General features: G+C 49.6%; 1 protein-coding gene across 1 annotated transcript in view; it reads left to right on the top strand.

Annotated features, from left to right (window-relative positions):
* DGLUCY (D-glutamate cyclase) overlaps window positions 1-12024 on the top strand; it is a 52862-nt gene that overhangs the window by 24481 nt on the left and 16357 nt on the right. The window contains exons 7-9 of the mRNA XM_087813851.1: window positions 2084-2287; window positions 6934-7194; window positions 11083-11182. Of these exons, the coding sequence (XP_087669977.1) occupies window positions 2084-2287; window positions 6934-7194; window positions 11083-11182 (565 nt within the window). The remainder of the gene's footprint in view (window positions 1-2083; window positions 2288-6933; window positions 7195-11082; window positions 11183-12024) is intronic.

Below are 12024 nucleotides of genomic sequence, written 5' to 3'. Positions count from 1 at the left end.
TCAAATACATCTTGATTAAATATATTTCTCTCCACAGAAGCCTCATAGCCCATTCTAAGGGCCAACATTTAGAGTGACTTTTAGAGTCATTTTGAGGGTTGATGCAAAGGTGAAAAACAAGCAACACAACTAAACACATCATTCCACATGGTGTTTGCAAGCAGCATTGTCAATTCAGTTTCTCAGAGGCCCAGAGTGAGATTACAGTGAAGAGACACATGAGGGCCCTAACGAGCTCACAGTGAGGGTGGGATGTGAGAGAAACATTAAAAAAAAATTATTAGAAAATAATAATAACTGTTGCTGCCCATTGTTGTAGACACTGGAAGATTCTAGTGTCTGACACACTTACACTATGAATCATAAAATTATGTGTCACTTTCAATTTATTTGAAAGCATTCATGGGACTTCTGCTACTGGAACGGCCTCATGCTAGGAAAAGGTATCTCTAATATGCCGACGAGGCGTAAACCCCAAGGCCATGGGATTCTGTTTATTTAACATAAATGTATTGGGCACCTGCTATGTGCCAAGCATGGGCCCAGATCTTAGGAATAAAATGCTGCATCAGACAAGATGCAGTTCTCAGGGAGCTTGTGGTCATTTCCAAGTGTGCGTGCTCACGTGTGCACCCCCCGCACTTACTCGGTAAATACCCTCCAGCACGGTGGCCTTGCCCCTCTCCCGCCGTGGCCGTGGGGGCTGCCCCGCAGCAGGGGCCTCGCTGCCCTGGGCATCCCTGCACACTCCAGCCCTTTGGCTCTGACTTGTGATCGTGTATTTGATCATAAATGAGAACAAAGAACATTATTGGTCAGAGATAACCTTGAAACTTTCTAATTTACAAAAATCATGCTCACACTTTAATAGTTAAACTTCTATTAGCCGTAGATGAATTGCGGTACCCTCACAGCTGATGGGGCAGCCCCGTGTCACACTCCAAGCTGACTGCTCTGAGTGTACCTGGCCTTCGAGTGGCCCCTTGTAGGAGCTGTCCAAAACCCAGAAACCTCTAGTTCATCTCCTTAAGCATCGTGTCTAAAAGCTCAGTTAGGATGACTTATGCACCTGTCAGTCGGCTTTCCTCCCGGAGTGTCGGCGGACTGTGGCTCTGTTAGATCTGAGTCACTGTAATGTTTTCTGCGAAATCCAAGACCTTATTTACTCAGTTCACATTTCCATTGGCTGAGCACCTTTTACATGTGAGGCATGACATGGGCTCCTGGGATGAGTAGTAACAGTCCCTCGTCTCCGGGAGCGCACAGCTGAGCAGGGTGAGGGTGCCCCAGGATAGGAAGACCCTGCAGAAAGCAGGATGCAAGCTAAGTATGGTAAGCACTAAGCACCCACCAGGCCAGGCGCAAGGACGCGGAATGAGCAGGATGCAGCGCCTGGTTCAAGAAGCAAACCGTCATTTATCGGGGGCTCGTGCTGGGCCAGGCTCGTTGCTAAACGCTTTCATGCACATTTTCCAATTTCGCTCTGGCAAGCACATGACGCACTGACATTATTTTATAGCTGCGGATGCAGGTTCTGAGAGAATAAAGTTGCATCTGAGACTCCAGTGTGTTTGCCATGCCAAAGTCATGTTCTTAACAACCCTGCTAGAGGGCCTCCCATGGCCGTCATCCGGCAGGGCAGAGACGTGAGCACAAACCAAAGCAAAATGTAAGTGCTGGGAGAAAAACAAGCTACGCGCAGGGAGCGCTGTTAGCAAACCTAACATTTGCTGCAGCGGAAGCAATACGGCTTCATGCTCACAGGAGCTCAGTGAGTGCTTTCTGATGTCCATGGGTTAAGGCGACGGGACCCCGGGGCCCAGCTGTAGCCCTGGCTGCCCCTCACTCCTCCCACGCTCACCTCGTCTTCACTCTCCCCAAAATTGGAGGCACCTGGTTAAGTGGAACTCGATTCAGCCGTAAGTCAGCATATGGTGCTAACAGAGGGTGTAAGGAGTGCTGATGGCAGAGGGGGTGCGTGGCTCCACCGTGCCCCCCGACGGCGGGCTGGGCCAGAGTGGACCGGGCTTGATGAAGTCTGTTCGTCAACCTGCGGGCTCATCCCTCTTGCTGTGTGTTTCAGAGACCCCCCTGGCTTTCACCAGTGCCCCGGGTTGCACGGTTTTGACTGACCTGAAGGATTTGGAGGCTCCAGCCCCTCGCCTCACCCCTGAGGGAACCCCAGAGGTCCATCCCATTTCCCAAGACCCCCTGCACTACAGCATGACGTCAGCTTCAGCCGTGCAGAAGATCAGAGAGCTAGAGGCTATAATTGCCGTGGACCCAGGTAAGAAACAGCATCTACGCCGTCAGGGCCTGGAGAGATTCATCACCGATGGGATGCTCAGTGGGAAAGGCAGCATAAAATTTCATCTACAGTAAGATTTTTAAAAAATTGTTATGCTGTATATGAATCCCAAAAATCGTGGAAGTAAATGCGGCAAAATACCGATGGTGATGATCTCTGGGTAGTGGAATTATGGGTGATTTTTTTCTTCTTCCCCCCCCCCCAAAAATGTTCAACATTAAACATGTGAGGGAGTTTGGGAGGCGAGCTTATTAGCTGGGCACGTTGCCAGAACTAAACTGGGGTTGGCGAGGTAAGAAAAAGGGAAGTGCCACTGTTTAAACAGCACCATGTACTTAACAGTGGCCTAATCTTCCCCTTTGGTGCCATTGCCCTGGGGTTGGACGTAGAACAGATTTTTTTTGTATCAGGCCACAGGGGCAGGGGCAGGGGCTGAGTTGCTACCCCTTGGGGGACCCTGGTGGGCAGGACCCTGCATTTTGCCTCACAGCCATTTGCAGCCAACATGTATATTGCAATTGTGTCTCAGAGAAAAGACAGCCCTTCTGTTGTTCGTGAGCCTCTGGCTTTCTAGACAAGGACAGGGCTGATGGGGCCCACGAGGGGCCTACCGGTTCCAATTAAGAGAAGGTTTCCTGAAAGCTGGTTGAGGGGCTTTCAGCTTTCCCTGGATCTTCATTTAAAAGCCAAATTTCTAATCCCAGTGGCCAGCAGAGGGTGCCATTGTGCATGGTACTTTGGGGTTTTTCTGTTTTTTCTTTTTTTAAAAAAAATAATATATCTTTATCGATTTCAGAGAGAGGAAAGGAGAGGGAGAGAGAGACAGAAACATCAATGACGAGAGTCACTGGTCAAGCCCGCAACCTGGGCATGTGCCCTGACCGGGAATCGAACCCCGGTCACCTGGATCCTAGGCCCACGCTCAACCACTGAGCCACGCCCGGCCAGGCTGTTTTATTTTTTTTCTGATAAAGGCTCAAGGAGAAGTAAAGTGTAGACTTCACAGCGACTCTCCACCTCAGTTTCCTCATCTGTATAACAGGGGTAATAACAATTATACCTCCCACTCAGAGCTCTGATGGGTAATGAGAATAATAGCTCTTATTTACTGAGTTTTACTCTGTCTGGGCCAGGCATATGCTAAAAGCATTTACATGTTTCATCTTATTAAATTCTCCCAATAACCCCACGAGGCAGCTATTATTAATTAACTTCCTTTAACAGATGAGGACACTGAGGCATATAAGGTTAAGAAACTTGCCCAAATCCACATACATTAGTAGATGGAAGTAGATGGTTGGGCAGAACTTGAACCCACACCCACTGACTCCCAAGGCTCCAACCTCTCCTGACTCACACCCAGCTCCCCCTCCTGCCCCTTCTCATGGGCTGTGTTTCTAGACCTGGTTGTTATTTGCGCTTTGACTGTCTGAAGACGGCATATGTGGCCTCCCTGCTGGCCCACGTGACGCCTGTTCCCCAAGCAGATACCTGGATCGATGGTGGTGGGGCCCCTGTGGAGAGCAGAGGAGTGAGACCAACCTGGGGAGGTCAACCCTCCAGGCCAGACTCCTGAGACCCAGACACAGGTGATCATGGTGACACTGGGGTAGAGAACAGTGCCTGAGCAGGGCCATTGGTCAGACAGTCTGGGTGCCCTTTCATGTTGGCTAACTGTGGCCCAGGATCCGACAGTGCAGACCAGCCTGAAAAATGCCTGATCTTTCCCCTGGACCCAGGAGCAAAGGTTGCCCCCCAATTACAGTAACAAAAGGTCCTGTGAAACCGTAGGGCATAGCTTTTTGCCTGTTTGTTTGTCTCAGATCTTTCATTCATTCATTCATTCATTCATTTATTCTGCAGGGAATGTGATCCTTTTAACATACAGACACAGAGTAATTGTGGGACACAGCCCCCCCCATGCACCTTTTAGGACATACGAATGAACCGAGGTGAATGTCCATGGCTGTGCATGCCTAGACTCTTACATAGTTGATTTCCTTGAGGGATATTTAAAAAAAAATTTCCGTAATACTTTCCCACAAACATTCTTACTCACGTTGACAGCTCTCTGACTGAGCATACGGATCATGAGGGAAGATGAATGAATGACTCTGCCATTAACTCAGATAAAAAAAGTAACTGCAAAGTAAATTTACTGCAGGCGCAGTGCACCCATGGCTTAATAAAAATGACCTGGGAGGTTGTCCACAGCACCCGCTTTGGTGACTGTGCAGAGTGGGTGTCAGGGCTTGAAGCCTGAGGCTCAGAGAAGGGCAGATTTATGACTGTCTGGATTTGCCAGTATCATCTGTTAAGGACCATCTTTCATCCTTCAGAACACCAGCTGCTCTTCATTCCTACTACATTAAATAAACAGATATGAGATGAATGGCAATGGACTGAGCACTGCTCACTGGGCGTAATAATAGAGCCACTCAGTCATTTCTGAGAGGACGTTGGCTCGCATTTGAGGTGCCTGGAGATTCTGAAGTCAAGGTGACATGATATTGATGGTCACACTAATAATAAAGTCATCACAAGTGTACAGACCATTTTAAAGTTGACAGAGTCCTCTCTCCTCCTCTCTCTCGGGGCTCACCGCATCCTATGAAACAGGTTATAGTCCTATTGTTTTCTTTCAAGATGTTATTTTCCTCCCCTCTTATCAGCAGCAACTCATGTTCATTGTATAAATATATGAAAGTAGAGAGGCAATAAAAATGCCCGGGTCCCATCCCAGTTAACCATTGTTAACAGTTTCATGTTGGCCCTTAATGTCTTTTTCTTCAGTCTTAAGCCAATAAGACTGAAACAAACAAAAACAATGTCTATATATATGTGAATCAAGCCGTGATACTATTTTAGGACCTGCTTTTTTAACTTTTTAGTACACTGTGGACATTTTCCATATCATTCACCTTCTACAACAATCTTCTTAATGTTTGCATTAGAATTCCACTTTACAAACGTTCCACCAATGTTATTACTTTCCTAATTGACACCATAAACAATGCTGCAGTGAACATCCATCCTTATGACTATGTTTGTTCCATGAGCACTTTATTAGGTTACGTTCCCAGAAGTGATTGCTGGCTCAAGTGGACAGATGTAAGGTCCCAATCACCCCCAGACAAGTATTCTAGTTCCCACTCCCACCACCAGTGTGGGGGGCCATTTCCCCTCAACCTTCCCCCACCCGGCCCACCCCCATGCTCCGTGGAGGAACACTGAGGTTCAGACCAATCCAGGACGAGGCCGAGGTCACACAGCTACGATGTGCCAACACTTGGACTCAAATGTCAGTTTCCAGATTCTAAATCTGGAACTTTTCCTCCGTAACAGGAATCCAAACCCCGTGTTCCTTCAGTCTCTAGGCACCTCAAATGCAAGCTGACATCCTCTCACGTCCCTTAGGCCCACCTTTCATTTCAGCCACAGCTGGGATGGAAGTTCTGAGTCACATCCTGCTTCACATGGCACAGCTCTGAGGCGACCCGAGTATAGACAAAGGCACAATGGCATGTGACGAGGGTCGGAAGGCTGTGCTGCCTGGCTGGGACTGGCTTGGCAGCCACTGCGGCAGCTACAGCAGATGCTGCTGGGGCCCTGCCCAAACCACAGCTGCAGTGGGCAGTTCCCAGAACAATAACTCCCACCTTAGGCTGGGGTCTCTCTGCTCCTCCACCAGAGCAGGCACAGCCCAGGACTGCCGAGGGGTCAATGTCCCGATGGGCAACCTTCACCCAGCAGGGGACAGGAGCCAGTGCAGAAATGCCCAGTCCCCCTGTCCTCTGGAAGGACAGTCCTCAGATGTGCCCCACACCATTTCTTACAGGACCATAAGCAGGGTTGAGCCCTAGATGCCTTCAGGGTTAATCTGCTCACTCATACGTTCTTCAGTGGCTCCTCTCCCTTTCCCGTGTTACGTCACCTCTTCCACCTTCTCACTTGTTTCCTGGGCTCACTTTCTACAGAAATACCTGCACCCAAGCCCTTGTCTTAGGGTCTTCATTTTAGGGAATCCCCAACTAAGACAGTACTGTGTCCCTTCCCCCTCCTTTGTTCCTTGTATTGGGATTTGCATTACAAACCCCAAGATGCTTTGCTCAAATAAAATAGAAATACATGCCTCTCACGCAACAGTCCAGGTTAGGGCTTCCAGGGTGACTGTCCTAGTTCAGCAGGAAGGGGGATCTGCTCCACCCAGTCACTCAGGGACCCATCATGAGACCTCCAGGGGGCGCCAGTTGTCAACATCCCAGCCCCCAAAAAGGGAAGAGCTTGGAGGAGTGCATGGGAGGTATGTGGCCAGGAGGTGGCGCACATCACTCCTGCTCTTACTCCCTTTCAACCAGCCTAGGATTGCTATCTAGAGAGAACCTAGTCTGTGGCCACCGCTAACCGAAAGGGAGGCTGCTCAGCCATTTACCCGGCTACCCTTCTCTAGTGGGGGCAGGGGAGAGGGAAGGATACATTCTGGGGAACGGTTAGCAGCCTCTGGCACGTCCCTCAAATCCACCTCTGAAACAGACAGAAAAACTACTGTTTACATAAGTTTCTACTTGAAACACAATTATGTTACTTTATGATTTTATTTTATTTTACTTTATTTGTAATTTTAGGCAACAGGGGGATCGGGCACCTGCTCCGCAAAGATGAGCTGCTGAGGGCCTCTCTGTCGCTGTCCCACGCCTACTCAGTGCTCATCACCACTGGCTTCCCCACGCATTTCAACCACGAGCCTCCGGAAGAGACGGACGGCCCACCAGGAGCCATTGCTCTGGCCGCCTTCCTGCAGGCCTTGGAGAAAGGCGTCTCCCTGATCGTTGACCAGAGAGCCTTGAGTTTGTTCAAGAAGCTTGTTGCAGAAGCTGTTGAGCAAGGTGAGCAGCTAGATGGAAGGAGTCCGTGTTTGTGGGCCTCCTGCCATGCACTTGACATGGGCATTTCAAGTCCTTTTGCTCAGAACAACTCTTTGGTATAAGCAACATTATCCCCCTTTTATAGAGGAAGTGTCTGAGGCTCTGAGAGGCCCAGGTAATTTACTGAGGTGGGAATGGTGATCTGGAATTTGAACGCAGGCCTATCAGATCTCAGAGTCCGTGTACCTGATGCCCTCCCTATGAAAGGTGGGGGTGACCTTCGGAGGGCTCTTGGCAATCCAGGACATCCCTGGACTCCTGGCTTTGGGGGCGGGATAGTCAAGAATAAAGTGGTCAAGAGGCTCAGACAGCAGCGTCTCATCTGGCGCAGACGGGAAGGGACGCCCCTGCTGCTCAGGTTCCCAGACTCCCGGGTGGGCATTAGAGCTGTGAGCGATGGCGGGCAAGGCTAGGATGCCGAGGTTGGTCTCGGGCGCCTCACCTCTCCTCCGTTCCGCAGGCGCTGCTCAGGCCTAAGCTGGCAGCCTGGTGAATCTCACCCGCTTCCCACTGCCTGTCTCTCTGTGCCCGTCAACATGCATTCTTCAGGAGATATTTTTTCCTTTTAGCTTCTAAAAAGAGTTCCAACCCCAGGAAGGCATGCCCTAAAGCCCTCCTTACTTAAGAAGTTTCAAAAAGGTTGTGTCTGACCATACAGAATCCGTATCACGCAACAAATATATATTGAGCACCTACTATGTGCCAGGCACTATTCTGGGCTCTTGAGATTCATCGGTGAACAAAACATAACAATCCCACCCTCCTGGTGCGTATATTCTACTGGACTGTGACAGACAGTAAACAACATAGGAAAAGAGGGACGTGTACATGGCCCAGGTGGTAGGCTGCTGTTTTAAACGGGATGGTCAGACAAGGCTTCGTGGAGAAGGTGCCATTGGAGCCAAGACTTGAAGCTGATGGAGTGAGGCTGGGGCTGGCTAGAGGAAAAATGTCCCAGGCTGTGACCTTGGCCAGGACAGAGGCCATTAGGTGGAGTTTAAGAGAGGACAGTGGTCAGTGACTGGCCTGGAGGGGATGAAGAGAGGAAAAGCTGGGTAGGGGGACAGAGAAGTCATAGGGCACAGACTGGGAAGGGCCTTGGGGAACTGTGAGCACGTCGCCTTTTATTCTGTGTGGGACGGGAACCCTTGAGGACATTGAGCAGTGAAGGGCCATGTTCTGGCTTAGGTTTTAAAGGACCACCTGGGTGACTATAGGGACAAGGGTAGAAACAGGGAACTGACCAGGTTATTGCAGGTGGGAGGCAAGGGCGGCTTGGAGTGGGTGGTGCCCTGTGGCAAGTCCCTCTGGCCCCCTTGTGGTTTCAACTGTAGCTAGAATGGAAGTTCTGAGTCACACTGACCTGACCAGCCCCACCACAGCCAAGTGTTCTGCAGGGTTTCTCCAAAACTGTGACAAATCATCAGTCTGGAAGTGTGGGGGCTAATGACTTTTGGGGGGGCTCAACCAGTAAGGGATGGGAGCTAGTGCCCTGCCTCCTGTCTTTTGGAGACACACAGATCCCAATGGAACCAAGGACCCCATTGCCTAGAGCAGAGACCTTGAGAATGCACATACCCTCCTGTTGGCTTCTCCTTCCCCTCCTTTCCTGTTCCCTCCCATCCGCCTCTTGGGATCATCTCCCAAGTTAACTGCCTGCACCTAAGTCTTTGTCTCAGGCTCTGATTTCTGGGGATTCCAGACAGATGAATGGTGCAGGTGGAGGTTGTGAGCAGTAGCCAGAACAGTTTGTGATTTGAAGGTAGAGTCTTGATTCCCCGCTGGATTGGCTTCGGTGTGAGGTGGAAGAATCAGGGGTTGCTCTGAGGAGTTTGGCAGGGTGTCGGACGGGGTGGAGCTGCTGTGAACTGGGATGAGGGAGACGGTGGGTGGAGCAGGCCGACCCCCGTGCACTGTTGGTGACAATGTAAAATGGTGCAGCCCCTGTGGAAAGTCATATGGTGATTCCTAAAAAAAATTAAAAATAGAAAATATCTATATGATTCAGCAATTTCACTTCTGGGTGTATACCCCTCTCCCCCCCCCCCCAAAAATTGAAAACAGCCTCAGACAGATATTTGCACACCCATATAGCAGCAGTATTCACAATAGGCAAGAGGTGCAAGCACCCCGGTGTCCGTCAGGGAACGAATGGGTGAACGGCATGTGGTGGATCCACGCCACAGAATATCATTCAGTCCTCGAAAGGAAGGAAATCCTGGCACCTGCTCCAACATGAGGAACCTTGAAGACATCGTGCTAAGTGAGATAAGCCAGACACAAAAGGACAAACACTGTGTGATTCCACTTACTTGAGGTCCCCAGAGTAATTAAAATAATAGGGACAAAGGAGTAGAATAGTGGTTGCCAGGGGCTGTGGGGAGGGGCCGTGGGGTTAGTATTTAAGGGGTACAGAGTTTCAGGTTGGGAAGGTGTAAAAGTTCTAGAGATGGGTGTTGACGACACTCAAGCAACGACATGAATGAACTTCATGCTAGAGAACCGTACACTCAAAAATGGGTCAGGCAGGAAACTTCACGTGATGTGTGTTTTAGCACAATTATAAGTTACAGGAGTGCAGGTTGGAGCCTGGGTGACAAAGTGTGAGACACCTACCAGACCCAGACACGCACGCGGAGAAGTCAAGCAGGCAGTTAGGGCTACGAGTCAAGTTCAGGGAGCAGTCTGGGCTGGAAAGAGAAATTGGACAGTGGTTGGCATATTGATGGCTTTAAACTCAAGACACTGGATGAGATCACTGAGGAAATAAGAGGAGACAGAGGAAAGGACCCTGGGTGGCACCCTGGGGCGCCCCACATTGAGAGGTCGAAGGGAAGGAGAGGAGTTAGCAGGGAGAAGGAGCACCGAGGAAGGAGGGAAACCAAGGGACCGTGTTGTCATCAAGGAGAAGGGCCGGCCACTGGGACAACTAGGAACTGGTTTGGTGGGTATTTTCTCCCCCCCACTTTCCCAGAAGCCGCCCTGCCCTCCTGCTCACCTGGCCGCTGGGCTCAGGGGCTGAAGTTGACCTTGAGCTCAGACCTGGGCTCGTCCACACAGTGGCTTAGAGGGTGCGATTTGCTGTCGGATTTTACAGAACTTTCGTTACACGTGCACCGGGAAAATAAAAGTGATGTGACCTTTCAGTGAAAACGATTCCAGTTCTTTTTATAATGGAAGCCTAGGAAATGTTTAAAGAAGAAAGGCTGAGTCCCTTCCTCGTTTTCAGTATAAATAGACCATGTTGATAAGTGGGCTCTTTGTAGCTCAGGTGCGAGGTCTCATCCTGCCTCGACCTTCCTTTCCTGAGGCTTTGCCCACCATGTGAGCCCATTGGGGTTGGGTTATGTTCCCTGCTCTGTTAGGCTGCCTGTTTGGGTGGGAACTGGTCCTGTGACACCGACCTACATACTTGGTTTTGCCCAAGTGATTTAGTATGTCTGAGCCTCAGTTTTCCTCCTCTGTAAAATGGGCATCACAATGGTTCTTATCACACAGAACTGTGAAAATTAAATTAGAGCATGCATGTCACATGCTTAGCAAAGGGCTGGCTCACTGTCACCGACGTGGTGTTGTGACATCTGTGGAGAGCATATTTGCTAGCCCACAATATTGGTGACACCAGCCCTGTTTCACCTCACCCTCCACGTTAGGGCTTACTCAGGACTAAAGCAAATAAACTTAAGTATCCCCTGGATTGAGGCCTCGGCTTAACTAACAGAGTTTTCTACAGGTAAATGTGGTTCGATAATGGAGATGATCATTTCCAAAGAAGGGTTCGAAAAGCCAACGTGAATTCCCAGAATCCACACCGGGCTGCCGTGGCCACTCTTTACCTCTCTTTTCAAGGTGTCCTAAAGACCCCGATCCCGATACTGACTTACCAAGAGGGGCCAGCAGGAGCTGCTCAGGCATTTCTCTGCAATGAGAGGGACCCCAAGTCTCCTAGGTATGTATGTCCCCTCCCAGTGTAAAGTGGGTGATGGTGGGAAAGCCCACGTGGTGTTAACTTGGACAACTATGTTCCTGCCCACACCAGCCCACGGGAGAGAACGGAGCCGTGAGCCACGGGCTCCACGGGCCGGGCGAGCAAGCAGTGCCGGGGTTCGGGTGCCCTGGGGGCTTCTCAGAGGGCCTCTCGAAGTAGCAGGTCCCTGAGAGATGATGTGTCTTCTTGATAGAGGGGGAAGAAGATGATAAAAAAACAAAAAGCCATTTCTCAAACTGGCTAATGCTCCATTGGAGAGTAGCGAAGTCATTTCATTGGGGGCGGGGGCGGGGGTGGGGGCGGGGGGGGGAAGACCAGCACCTTTGCCAAATGAAACAGAAATGTCACTGTATGTCTTGTATGGTAATAGCGAGGACTCGCTTGTGAAACTTGGTGTGTGTGTGTGTATTTTTTACTGTTTGTTATGTGCGCATGTGTGTATTTTTTAATGTGTGTTTTGAAAAACACTTCTTTTTTGTATATATGATGTATTTCAAACCTTATAAATTTTAGTACTGTGTTTTGCAAACTTTTTTGACAACAATCCACAGTAATATATTTTGCATTGCAAAGCACACACACACATCATTGAAAGAGAAGTTTCAAAAAACAGTATTTACTCTCGCTACATGCGATGTACTCTGACATATTCTATTCTGTTCTATTCTACTCTGTTTTCATCTACTTTTCAGAAAATGCTGACCTGACCTAAAAAACCTGTCTTACAACCAACCCACTAACGGGTGTCCACTTAGAATGGAAGAACACTGCTGCAACAGGCCTGCAGGGTGTAGCAATAATGC

Source organism: Miniopterus natalensis, chromosome 1 (assembly GCF_054644295.1).
Source record: "Miniopterus natalensis isolate mMinNat1 chromosome 1, mMinNat1.hap1, whole genome shotgun sequence".
Lineage (NCBI taxonomy): Eukaryota > Metazoa > Chordata > Mammalia > Chiroptera > Miniopteridae > Miniopterus > Miniopterus natalensis.
This window is presented reverse-complemented; position numbering and strand designations above follow the sequence as displayed.